This window comes from Pongo pygmaeus, chromosome 14 (assembly GCF_028885625.2).
Source record: "Pongo pygmaeus isolate AG05252 chromosome 14, NHGRI_mPonPyg2-v2.0_pri, whole genome shotgun sequence".
NCBI lineage: Eukaryota > Metazoa > Chordata > Mammalia > Primates > Hominidae > Pongo > Pongo pygmaeus.
Window position 1 is genome coordinate 43,747,713 of NC_072387.2, and position 13,704 is coordinate 43,761,416.

General features: G+C 31.5%; 1 protein-coding gene across 8 annotated transcripts in view; it reads left to right on the plus strand.

The window, feature by feature from the left end:
* NBEA (neurobeachin) overlaps window positions 1-13,704 on the plus strand; it is a 754,643-nt gene that overhangs the window by 276,022 nt on the left and 464,917 nt on the right. For 6 of the 8 annotated variants that reach the window (XM_054446222.2, XM_063650755.1, XM_063650757.1 and 3 more), the window contains 2 exons: window positions 3,367-3,521; window positions 5,711-5,837. In XM_054446222.2, the coding sequence (XP_054302197.1) occupies window positions 3,367-3,521; window positions 5,711-5,837 (282 nt within the window). The remainder of the gene's footprint in view (window positions 1-3,366; window positions 3,522-5,710; window positions 5,838-13,704) is intronic. The other 2 variants (XM_063650756.1, XM_063650759.1) reach the window with 1 other exon arrangement.

Genomic DNA, 13,704 nt, shown 5'->3' on the forward strand with positions numbered 1-13,704 from the left:
CTCAGCCATTTGAACACATCAGTGATTAGAAACTGGAATTCATAAAAATTATCAGAGATTTTTTTCTTCTTGTTGGTCCTAATTTGGTATTCTGAGGTACATGGAAGTTTCATTTTGTTTTCTTATCAGACTTTCAGATTTTTAAAATTGCTGTAACTTTTTCTCACCCTTTTACTGTAATTTTCTGTCCTTTCAGCTTTTCCTCACATGACTTGTTTTCCAGATCAACTGTCATCCTAACTGTTCTCTTAGGGACATCATTCTGTTTGTCATTATTCTTGAAATATAGTGCCTAAAACTACACATATGAGATATGACAATGGCAGAGTATATGAGGATTATTGCTTCTTTCAGTCTGGGTATTTTTGCTGATATAGACCCAGACTATATCAGCACTTTTGGGAGCCATAGCAATACTCATAATAGCTAAAATGTATTGGCTGCTGAGAATATTCCATGGACTGTGCTAAGTACTTTATATGGGTTACCTCCTTTTATCTTTATAACAATCTTATTGCACCCTTTTATAACAATCTTTATAGCAGTCTTAAGTTTATGATAATATTACCATTATGCATCTCATTTTAATGGGGAGGAGAATGAAGCTTAGAGAGATCTATGTGCTCAATACCATGTAGTAACTGCTGAAGGTAGAATTCTAACCCGGGTCTGTAGGGTTAGAATTCTGTGCCATACTATCAAACTCTGCTGAGTTTGCCAGCAATGAAATGTCTGGAGGCTTTCACATCAATTGCTATTAATTCAGTGCTTTCAGATTTTTTAGTAGGCATTTAACCTTTCTATATTTTACTTATAAGTCATAATTACGGGATTTAGAGATTTTTTTCTCTCGCTCTTATAACTTATTTTTCCTAATATATTTCTCATAGCTTCTGCATTAGACAAGATACCAGTCTGTTACAGAGAGCTTTTGCTCAAAGTTAGTAATGATCAACAGATCAGAAATTTATAGTAATAGTTTTTCTACCTTCTGCAAATTCATCTCATAGCACTGTTAATTAGCTCATGATTCTTTATCCATAAATAAGCATCTTTGTGTCTGCTGTTTGTCCTAAAAAAAATCATGAGAGATGCAGAAAAAAGAGCATTATACTTTCACTAATGACTTCTCTTCAAATCAACAGTTGATGGTTTTGTTTTCTTGCTGGAGAGTCAATGAAATAGTACATCTCACATTATTTTATAAGTTTAGAGGAGAATTTTGATAACAAACCCCAAATGTTGGCATGTTCCTTTTTTCTATTGATTTTTATGTAGATCATTATAAGTAGATGCCTTATATCCCATAGACAAAAAATATATTTCACTTTAGACAGTGGTAATGATTATTAACATTTATAATACACTTCATAATTGACAAAGTCCATTTAAATATGATCTCATTTAATCCCCAATTGTGTGTGAAGGAGGTAGCATTAGTCTTACGATTTTACACTCAAAAAAAATGTAAGATCATACAGTTTGAGAGTGGTCCAGTTTTCAAGCCTTAGTTTTGAAATATAGTCCACATCTTATATTCTTTTCTGCAATGTCACACTACCTCTCAATGAAATAAACGAAGACATTAGATGAGGACTTGCCAATATGGGAATTGAAAGCATAATGTGTGCTTTAGATAATTAGATAGATAGTTGAGAGTTAAAGATTGAATCTAAAGAATTTGACACCAACATGCTTAAAGAGAAAAGAAGAAAGTACCTAGAAGGAGATAGTGAAGAAATTTTTTGGCATGAGTAAAACCATTGAAGATTATAATACCTTTGGTCACACAAAATATTTTAAGTATTTCTAAAATTAAGAATAACAATTATTACAAATTTAGATTATTAACATTAAAGAAGTCACTGAGGATGATAACAAAACCACTTATTTGTGGAAAAAAAGTGTTGACATTAAGGAAGTTTAAGCAACAGACTTATTTGAGAAAGGACCATTGATGTAGTTTTCTTTAGGTAGATTTTTTTCATTGAGTAAGTATAAAATAGAGATGCATTAAAAAGATGTAAATCAAGTTGGATATTTTAGTACTGTCAGTTACCAGTTTCCAAGCATTACATTTGATTAAAATAGATCATACATCTATTTGTAGATGAATAAATTCAATGATGGTTGAGTAAGGTTTGGAAGATATTTGTTAAATGAAGTTTGCAGTGCTATAAACTTTGAGAAGAATGAATCTTTACTGCAAGAAGTTTAGATATTTATTAAGTTAGAGAAGTAGTTTCTTTATACATTTTTAAAAATTGACTAATATCCATATTTATTTGTCATTTAACCTTAACACAATGTCAAATTCAGAAATTTTTAAATGAAATACACTTAAAATACGTTAAAGAAACCTGGGGAAATGTTGAACTCCTCTGTTAAAGAAACCAAGGCTCAAAAGCTAAATAAACTTCTAACCAAATGTCTCTCTATCATCTCCGTTCTCTTTCATTATAATAATATTCCTACTATAAAAGCAACTCAATTTTGTTCAGAAAAATAAAGCATAACCTTATTATGACCTTAGATGTTATTTATTATTCCTTGGTTTAATTTTCAGCTTTACTATGAAGAAGCTTTAGAATTTGGCATTTAAAGGCTGGGCACGGTGGCTCACGCCTGTAATCCCAGCACTTTGGGAGGCCAAGTGGATGGATCACCTGAGGTCAGGAGTTTGAGACCAGCCTGACCAACAGAGTGAAACCCTGTCTCTACTAAAAATACAAAAATTACCTGGGTGTGGTGGCACGTAGCTGTAATCCCAGCTACTTGGGAGGCTGACACAGGAGAATCACTTGAACCCAGGAGGCAGAGGTTGTAGTGAGCCGAGATGGCACCACCGTGCTCTGCCTGGGTGACAGAGTGAAACTCTGTCTCAAAAAAACCAACAAACTAAAAATCAAAAAACAAAAAAAGAATTTGGCATTCAGATGTTTTATGTTTTTACATATTTATGAATATTTTAAACATGGAGAATGTGATATGGGTAAGATGGACATTTTTTATGTATATTTTGCCAAAAATTCTATGTGCCTAGGCAAAATCTCCTAACTTTAGCACAAATTTCTTAATATTCTCAGATTTATGATCACAGGCCACATGCCATCTTAAGAAAGGTTTGCAGACTCCAAAGTCTAGAAAAATGTTGGCCAAATCAATTAGGCAACACACTTTATAATATATCCTTAATGTCCATATCCTTTCCACTGACAAAGCTGGACTAAGGAGTTTAAAATTTTTTTTTAATTAAAAGAAGAAAGAGGGAGAAATTCGATGTTGACTGTGTATATTTGTTGCAGCGGGATTATAATTCATCTTCAACCTCATGTTTGTTATTTTCAATCCTTCATTTCTTTGCAGGAGTGTTGTGGTGCCTGTAAAGAAACCACCTCCAGGTAGTTTAGCTGTAACCACTGTGGGAGCCACTACTGCTGGAAGTGGGCTGCCAACAGGCAGTACCTCTAATATATTTGCTGCTACTGGAGCTACACCAAAAAGTATGATTAATACAACAGGTATTGTCCTTATATATTTTTGTGATACTCATCTTTTTATGTTTTCTATATCATTTTTCTGCTTATTTGATCTTAAAAGTTAAAATACCCTAATCATTTAAGATTATCTTAATTTTTAAGAAGGTTATATTTTATGTTATGACTTTTTAGAATTTGTCTATAGTTGTAGAGTGCATTTTTTAGTGGTCATTTTAGAGGACAGTATTGGTTTTGAGTCTTCTCAAAGCAGTGCTGTTTATTTTCAGAGTGAAATCAGATTACTGAAAGATATTTGGGGAGCAGAAGCAAAAGATAATTTGAACCCTGAAGTTGGATATGTAAAAATCAGTAAAATGCATCAAGAATATCAAGATGTACTAAAAATGTTAGTGACAGAAAGCAGATTTGGGGACATGATTGGTTGAGTTCTAACATATATTCTTTGCTAAATCCCCTAAGGGAGGCAGAGCTCCCCTAAGAACCTTGACGATATGCAAGCGCCTCAACTTGATAAAAAGTGCATGTGAATAAGAACCATTGTTTGACGTTGAATTAATTCATATACATAGCTTATAATTTGATCCAATTCATTGCCCAACAAATTCCTAATGAATCTAGGAACAAAAAATTTCAAATCATTACAAATATTAAAAGTCTGCCTAAAATAACCTTTTTTTTTTTTTGTAAATTTCCAGAAATGTTCCTGTTGATTATTAGCTAAATAAATCCTTACCCAAATCTTTGTGATTCCATTTTAGGTATTTATACAGCGCAAGATGATCCCTGACTTTTCTTCCCTGACTATAGTAGTCTTCTCTTCTCCAAACTGTATAGCCTTGAACTTTTCCATTTATTATCATTACTTAGATTCTTCCCATTTTTATTAATTTCATAGCTCTTTTTTGTGCTTTCTGTATCTATCTTGTTTATCATACCACCTGAGTCTGACATACCATGAACAACACATTTATGGGGTTGTAGTAAGTAGAATGTACTCTATTAAGAATATTTATATTGGCAAATAAATGTCATTAATGGCATTGTGTCAAAGAATAGACTATCTATTGTTTACCTGTATTATAAATAGATATTTCTATCTGGCTTGTCTGAAGACTTTAAAGTCTTTCCAGTATTAGACTTTCATTCTTTATACTCATTCAGCTTTCTAGAAATAGGAGTAAAACCGTTTTTCTTTTACTAAAGTGTATACTTCAAAAGTGTAAAGGTTTTAAAAATATGAATAAAGTCCTTATTCTTGTTAGGAGTTAGGTAAATGCAAAATGAAATCACCTTTTGTATTTTTATATGAGACAAGTCATGATGTTTTCTTTTTAATTTCTATTTTAAGAATTAATAATGAATATGGAAAGTGATGGTAGCAAGAGATTTGATGATAGTATGAAGTATATAATATTACAATGAGAAATAAAAATGTAAGTGATAAACTTCTTAAAAATATGTGTGTGTATATGTATAAATTGTGAGCCAACAGCTAAACTGGGCATACTGTTCATTTCAAATATTGGCACATAGGTGCTATAAAATGTTATAGTGGAAATCCCAGTAAGCAATTCAGTTTTATGGGAATTAGTATAAGATGATAATATTTAGGAACACTAGATGTCCCTCAACTCCGCAGCTATTTAGTATACTTACGTGGCGTATGATAGAAAAGTCTTTACTAAAATAGCATCTTTATATCATTGAGGGAAGACTCATTATTTTAAGATCAGATACTAATGTAACTCATTATAGCCCTTCTTAAGCAGTGATCTTATCAAAAGAAACATTAGATGCTGCAGTGCCACAAATTGATGCTCAGATAGTTCACTCCAAACTATGTCTTAAATGATGAAAACCAAAAATGTTACAATGTAGCTATAAAAAGATAAGTTTTTCACAAATAAATTTGCATTGGTTTATCAGCATCATTTTATCGAAAAAATTTTTCATTTGTTGATTTTTTTATTTATACCCTATTTGTAGTACGTAGTTTTGTTAATGTAAATAAATCAATTAGATTTCAATGCAACATCTGTTATATGAAATTATATTTATTAGCATACTTACTAATGGCCAAATGATTAATTGTCAAATTCGGTTTTGAAATTCTGATGAGTAATTCTTTCAAAATCAGATAGTAATGGTGTAATTAAAATGTTTTTAAATAAATTTATGTTTAAGGCTAAAAATTATTATTTTGGGAACAGGTGCCGTGGATTCAGGGTCCTCCTCCTCTTCCTCCTCTTCTAGTTTTGTGAATGGTGCTACCAGCAAAAACCTTCCAGCTGTACAAACTGTTGCTCCAATGCCAGAAGATTCAGCTGAAAATATGAGGTATGCATGACTACTTGTTTTTATTCATTTTAACTCTTTTTAAATGTAGTGAAACAGTACACAAAAATACAAAAATATAGAAAGAGTTCTTGAGAGTGAAGGTTAATTATTTTGTGATTACATTTCACAATTCTGATATTTTTGGCTAGTTATTATGTAAAAATCTGTGATATATTTTGATCTAAGCAGAGATCTTCAGTGATTTTAAAATGTTTACTGTTGTATAGTGTATGGTAATTCACTGTCATTTAGTGCATGTTACTATTTCCAGTAAAGGTTAAAACATGTACAAATGGTAACGTGATAAAATTGGGCATCTTTGGGGGGTGATAAAAAGTTCAAAATATAAACTTTCAGGCTAGGCGTGGTGGCTCACGCCTGTAATCCCAGCACTTTGGAAGGCCTAGGAGGGCAGATCACTTGAGGCCAGAAGTTGGAGACCAGCCTGGAAAACATGGTGAAACCTTGTCTTTACTAAAAATACAAAGCTTAGCAGGGTGTGGTGGTGCACGCCTGTAATCCCAGACACTCGGGAGGGAGGCTAGGGCAGGAGAATCACTTGAACCTGGGAGGCAGAGGTTGCAGTGAGCCGAGATCGCACCGCTGCACTCCAGCCTGGGTGACAGAGTGGGACTGCGTCTCAAATAAATAAATAAATAAATAAACTAACTTAACTAAGTAACTTTCAAAATAAATCTACAATGTTATATATAACATCATTGGAACTTGAATAAGCAAACATTACCTTATCTGTCATGATTAAAGACCATTCCTAGAAGAGACTGGCCCTCATTCTTGGAGTAAGATTGTGTATACGTATACACACACACACGTGCACACACGTGTATGTATTCACAGTTTTTATAGAAGTATAACACAAATATAGAATATAAAAGCTTATTGAAAGAATGAACACACTCATCATCAACCAAGTCAACAAATAGACTGTACACCAGGAACGCCTACTTTGCACTTTTTTCCCAGTCACTGTTCTTGCTTTTCTTCCAATTCCTTACCCTGACTTTTAATACTAAGCTAGTTTTGTCCTTTTTGAATTTTATGTAAATGTAAGTACATCATATGTATTTCTTTGTCTCTGGCTTCTTTTGTTCAACATTATTTTTATGAGATTCATCTACTATTGTTGCATATAACAAGAGTTTATTCATTTATTCTCCTTTTATTTATTTATGTGTCTATACCATAATTTATTAATTCATTTTACTGATGATGGCCATTTGAAATTTTCCATTTCTTAGTTATTACAAATAATACTGCTATATAGATAAGGCCACTTATAATTACTATGAGTATACTACTATTACGTGTGTGTACTACACATTAATATGCATATTTGTTAGATAATTTGGAGTGTAATTGTTGATTCGTAGTGTTTGTATATGTTCAGTTTTACTAGATAATGCCAAATGGTTTTCAAAAGTGGTTGTACTAGTTTACTAACTCAGCAGCAGATTATGAGAGGTCTTGTTGCTTCATATCTTTGTTAGGACTTAGTATTTAGTCTCTGTCATTTTAGCCATTTTGGTGGAAGTATAGTGGCATTCCATTGTATTTTTAGTTTGCATTCTCCTGATGATAAATGAGGTTGAGCACTTTTTAAATACATTGGTCTTTTGTTTTCTTCTTTTGATTTGCCTGTTGAAGTCTGTAGTCCATTTTTTTAAATTGTGGGCTTTTTTTTGTCTTTTTCTTATTAATTTTTTGAAAGATTATATGCCATACATATGTGGATTATATGCCATACATATATATGTAGATTATACATATGTATGTTATACATACATACATACGTACATATGTGGATTATATGCCATACATATATATGTAGATTATACATATGTATATTATACATACATACATACATATGTAGATTATATGCCATACATATATCTTCTTCCATTTTCTGGCTTTTCTTATCATTATCAATATGGTCTATTTTGATCAACAGAAGTTGTAAATTTTAATTAAATTCACTTTATAATTTTTTGGTTTATAAGTCCTTTTGGTGTTGTAAATGCTTTGTCTACATTTTCCCTGTCTTGCCTTCTGGATGCTTTATCCTTTGCTTTTTGTATTTAGATGTGTAATCTATTTGGAATTTTTTGTGACTATAATGAGGTAGGAATAATAGGTATATGAAGATGACCCAGCACCATTTATTTGAAAGACACTTCTTTTCCCTGTGTTCTGTCACTTTTGTCACAAATTAGTTTTTCATATACACTTGATTATGGTTTAGCAAACAGCTCTGCCTCATCTCTTTGTCTGTCTTTAAGTCATACCATCTTAATTAGCCTTAGGTTTAATAAATATTGAGTTGAGTAAGATCTTCTCACCCTGTTATTTTTCCTCAAGAAAGTCTGAGCTATTCTTGATGCTTTGCATTTATATTTATATTTAGAATTATATTTATATTTTGGATATATAATGGATATTAGTTTGTCAATATCCATTTTAAAAACAACCTGCTGGGGTTTTCATAAGTAATGGAGTATTTGGATCTATTGCAACTGGGGCTATATAGGTCTCTTTCAATCTGTAACTAACAAACTGTGATTATCATATATTCCTACCATTTCCTTAGGTGTTCTTATTTTTTTCAGTAATGATTTTTAGTTTTCTATGTAGAAGTCTTACATTTTTCTAAATTGATTTATTCTTAGGAATTGAATATTTTGTATATGTTTCTGTTTTCCTGAAGTTTTCAGATAAACTTCATTGAAACTATTTGTTTATATTGTTTAAACTCAACAAAAAAACACTCATTTTGAGCGTACATTTTGATGAGTTTTGATTAGTTTATGCATCCACATAACCACCACCAAAATCAAGATGTAGAATATACCCATCACCCTGAAAGTTCTGTGTGCCCTGTTTGTTATTCGCTCCCATCTCTGCCCCAGGGAAACACCGAAATGCTTTTTAACATTGTGAATTAGATTTGCCTTTTCAAGGTTTTCACGTAGATGGAATCGACAGTACATACTATTTTTAGTGTCTGTCTTCTTTCATTTATCCTAATGATCTGTGATTTATCGATGTCTTTTTGTTTATGAGTAGTCTATTCCTTTTTATTGGTAGGTATTATCCCATTATATGGCTATTAATAATCTACTCTTCTTTTCACCTGTTGATAGCCATCTGGGTTTTCCCATTTTGTTGTAGTTATAAATAATGATTCTATGGATATTTGAAAACACGTCTTGGTGTGGACATAAATTTTCATTTCTTATGGCTGAACACTAGGAGAAAAATTCTGGTTGGGTAGTGAGTGTATGCTTAACCATATGAGAAACTGCTGAGCTATTGTGCAAAGTAGTTGTATCATTTTATATTACTGTCAGCAATGTGTAGTCCTATTTTTTCCATATTCTTGTCAGCGCTTGGTATTGTCAGTCTTTTTAAGACTTTATAATGGGTGGGTAACCGTATCTCATTTGGTTTTATGTTTTCTTTCCTATTGATTAATGATGGTGAGTATTCTTTTTTGCATATGCTTATGGACCATTGAAATCCCTTGCTATCTTTTAAAATTTTTCTTGAGATATGAGTTCTTTATATATTCTTCGTATATGTCCTTTGTGAGAAACATGCCGTCTAGAATTTTTTGTTCCACTTTGTTGTACATATTTTTATTTTCTTAAAAGTATTAATAAAAAAGTTTCTAATTTGACAAAGTTCATTGTCTCAAATAGTTTTGTCTTTTATGATTTGTGCCATTTGTAAATCATAAGAAATCTTTACCTACCACAAAGTCATGTAGATATTCTACTATATTTTCTTCTAAAATAAAAGTTTTGTAGTTTTATCTTTATTAGGTTTCTGATCTGTTTTGACTTAGTTTTTGTGTCTGTGGTGAGCTAAAGGTTGGGATTTGGGTCTGTTAATGTTTCAGTACCATTCAGTTACCTTGGAATTGATTTAAAATCAATTGACCACCTATGTGTAGATCTATTTCTAGACTCCATTCTGTCCCATGAACTATATGTCACTACTGCACTATCTTCCTGTATCATAGCTTTATATTAAGTTTTGAAAGAGGTGATGTAATATAAGTCCTCTAACTATTGTTTTTTAAAATTGCTTCTACTTTTCTGGGTTAATTTGCATTTTCATATAAATTTTAGAAGTGACTTGTCAATTCTAAAGCAACAAAAAAAGAAATTCTGCTGAAATTTTAATTACAACTCTGTTGAACCTTTAAATTTGAAGAGACTCTTCATCGTAATACTGAGTATTCAAACTTTTGAAATTGTCATTCATTGGGATCTTTAATTTTTTTCTGCAACTTATTGTAGTTTTCATTGTAAAACTCTTGTACTTATTTTTATGTCTTATTAAATTTTTATGTTTTTCTAAATTTTCATGTGTTTGATGATATTATATTAGATTTTCTGCTCTAAATTTCCAATTGGGAGTTAGAAGCCAGACAAAAAAGAGTACACAGTGTATGATTCCATTTTTATGAAATTATAGGAAATGCAAATTAATTTATCTTAAAAAATAGCAAATCAATGATTGCATATGTCCATTTTACCTCAATAAAACTGAAAAATGGGGACAATTTTGTATTAGTGTATTGATTTTTATATATTGATTTTATATTTTATAATCTTGCCACTTACTTTTAGTAAACTTGGTAAGTTGTTTAGAACTTTCTAAACTCGCATAATCGATCTAACATTTTCTGTAATTTCCTTATTATTTTCTGTGCATGAGATAATCTCACTTGTAGCTTTAGTATTATTTATCCTAAAATGTTTGAGAATTCAGTAGAGCCATTTCTGCCTGGAATTTTCTTTCTGGGAAAATTTAAATTATAGATTCAGTTTTTTTAATTGATAAATGGGTATCCAGATAGTATATTTATTTTTGTATCTGTTTTGTTATTTTTGTCTTCAATGAATTTACCCATCTTATCTAAGTTGTTGGATTTATTGCCATAAATTATTTGTAATTTTTAAATTTTTATTATTAATATTTTAAAATATAAGCATGATCTCTAATGATGTTCCCTCTTTCATTTCAGATTTTGTTAATTTTTGTTTTTTCTCATTTTTTCATTATCAAAATAGCTATTGCTTTTCAATATTATGATTTCCCCCAAAAAATGATACTGTGTTCATTAATATTTTTAGAATTTTTTTGTTTTCTGTTATGTGCATTCTGCTCTTATTACTCCTTTCTATTTACATCACGTTTGCTTGCTTTTTTCTTTCCATGTCTTAGAGTGGAAACTGAGATTGTCTATAAACTGTGGACCATGGGCCAAATCATTCTGCCACCAGCTTTGTACATAAGGTTATTGGAATACAGCCACACTCATTTGCTTATGCATTGCCTATCACTGCTTTCACATTACTGTGACTGAGTTAAATAGTTGGAACAGAGACAATATGGCCTAAAGCTTAAAAATGTTTACTATCTTATCCTTTACAGATGTTTCCCAGCCCCTCTCTTGGATCTTTGATTTTAGACCTTTCTTGTTTAATGATATGGTATATGAGCATTTAAAGCCATAACTTTTCCTCCAAGCACAGTTTTACCTGTATAGTACAAATGTAGTATTTTTTATATTCAATTCAATATTTTTTTCTAATTTTCCCTATTTCTTCTTGGATTCATACACTTTACAGAGGTGCATTTTGACATATATCTTTCTTCAGTAAAAATACTGCCATGCAATCCATTCAAGTTGTTGCATGAATTAATAGTATGTTCCTTTTTTATTTCTCAGTCATATTCTATGGTATGGATGACAGTTTAAACATACACCTACTAAAGGACATTTAAGTTTTTTTCCAGTTTGGGCTATTAAAAATAAAGTTACAGTGGACATTTGTTTTTATGTGAACACACATTTTTATTTCTCTGGGATAAGTACCCAAGAGTGAGATTGCTGGCTCTATGGTAAGTATATGATTAGTTTTATAAGAAACTGCAAAACTGTCTTCTAGAGTGGCTGTACCACTCTGTGTTTCCAATGGCAAAGTGTGAGTGGTCCAGTTTCTCCTCATTGTTACCAGCATTTTTTTTAAAGCATTCTGATAGGTATGTAGTGATATATTACTGTGGTCTGAATTTGCATTTTCCTAATGGTTCAAGATGCAGAACATCTTTTCTTGTGTTTATTTTCCATCAGTATGTCTCCTTTATGAATTGTCTGTTCATGTCTTTTGCCTATTTTTTAATTGGATCACTTTTTAACTTTTGAACTCTGAGAGTTTTTGTTATGTTCAAATACAAGTCCTTTTTTAGAAATTTAGTTTGCAAATATTTTCTCTTAGATGTGCTCCCTGTTTCATCCTTTTAATGGACTTTTTAGCAGAGAAAAATTTAAATTTTTTTTTAATCTGGCTTGTCAGATTTACGTTTTTATAGTTAAGCTTTTGGTGTCATGTCTAAGAGCTCTTCACCTAGCTCTACGTTCCTAAAATTTGTATTGTACTTTCTATAAAGTTTTGTGGTTTAAAAGTTGTTTTCCTTTTAAGTCTGTGATCTATTTTGAGCTGATGTCTGTGTAAGGTGTGAGGTTTAGGTTGAGGTACATGTTTTTGCCTATGAATGTCCATTTGTTCCAGCACCATTTGTTGAAAAGGCTATCCTTGCTCATGAGGCATGTTTTTAAGACCTTTTAAGGCAAATTTAGAGAGGCCTCTATTCTTGGATTGCTTTTGCCATGCTTAGGAAGGGTGGACTTGCTAGAATTTCTCCTGAATGCTCAGTGTATTTAATGAGATCTCTCCTTTCTGGCTGGAGGGAATACAGACTATTCCCAGCACTATGCACTCTCAGTGATGTTTGTGTTGCAGCTCCTTCATAATTATTCTTTTCAAAAAATTGTTCTATTCTAGCCCTTGGAGCTTTCAGGCTTCACATAAGTAGATTGCTATTCAGCCTAAGACTCAGGTTTTGGGAAATTTTTTGCTTTATAGCTTCCTCCTCTCAGGGACTCTGTCCTGCAAATTCTATTCACCTTGGCCGTTTTGAACTACAGTCTCATTCGTGTCAACTCAAAAACACTGCAGGACTCAGTATTTGCCATAATATAGGAAATACCTCCATAAAGGAAACATGGATGATGGGGGAGCTCACCTCTTTGGTTTCCCCGTCCTTAGGGTTCATAGTCCTCTACTCCCTGTATTGTCTGAAAATAGTTGTTCCCTGTATTTGTCTAATTTTTTAACTGTTAGCATGGAAGGTAATTTTAGACCATCTTACTTTTTCAAGGCTATAAATGAATTTTATATTTTTATCATGTTGTCAGTGATTTCTTTTATAAATTTTAATTCTTTTAGTTGTTTCCATTTCAGTATGTTGAGAGAATATCCTGAAATGTTAACTCACTTATTACTCCTAATTATTTTTCTGTAGATTGTTTCAAAATGTATATGTATATACATAATTCTGTCATCCATGAATGGGGGAGTTTTTTCCCCCATTAAAATCCTTGCACCTTTTAATTTCTTTTTCTTAACTTACAGTGCCACCCAGTACCTCTAATGCAATTTATTATAGTCATGGTTATAGCAGGCATTCTTCTTAAATTCTTCATCTCAGATGAAAAACATTGAACATTTATCATTAACTATGATGCCTCTTACCTATTAATTATATATAATTTTCAATAAATATTATACATCTCTTATATTTGTATTTAACAAAAACTTGCTATCATGATGTATGTTGAATTTTATCTTATGCTTTTTAAATATACACTAAGATGATCACGTGGTTTTTCTCCTTCTTCTGTTAACATGGTATACTATATTGATTTAATTTTTAAATGCTAAAAGAATTCTCAATTTCTGTAAGAAATCCTATTTCATTATAATGTGAAATAGAT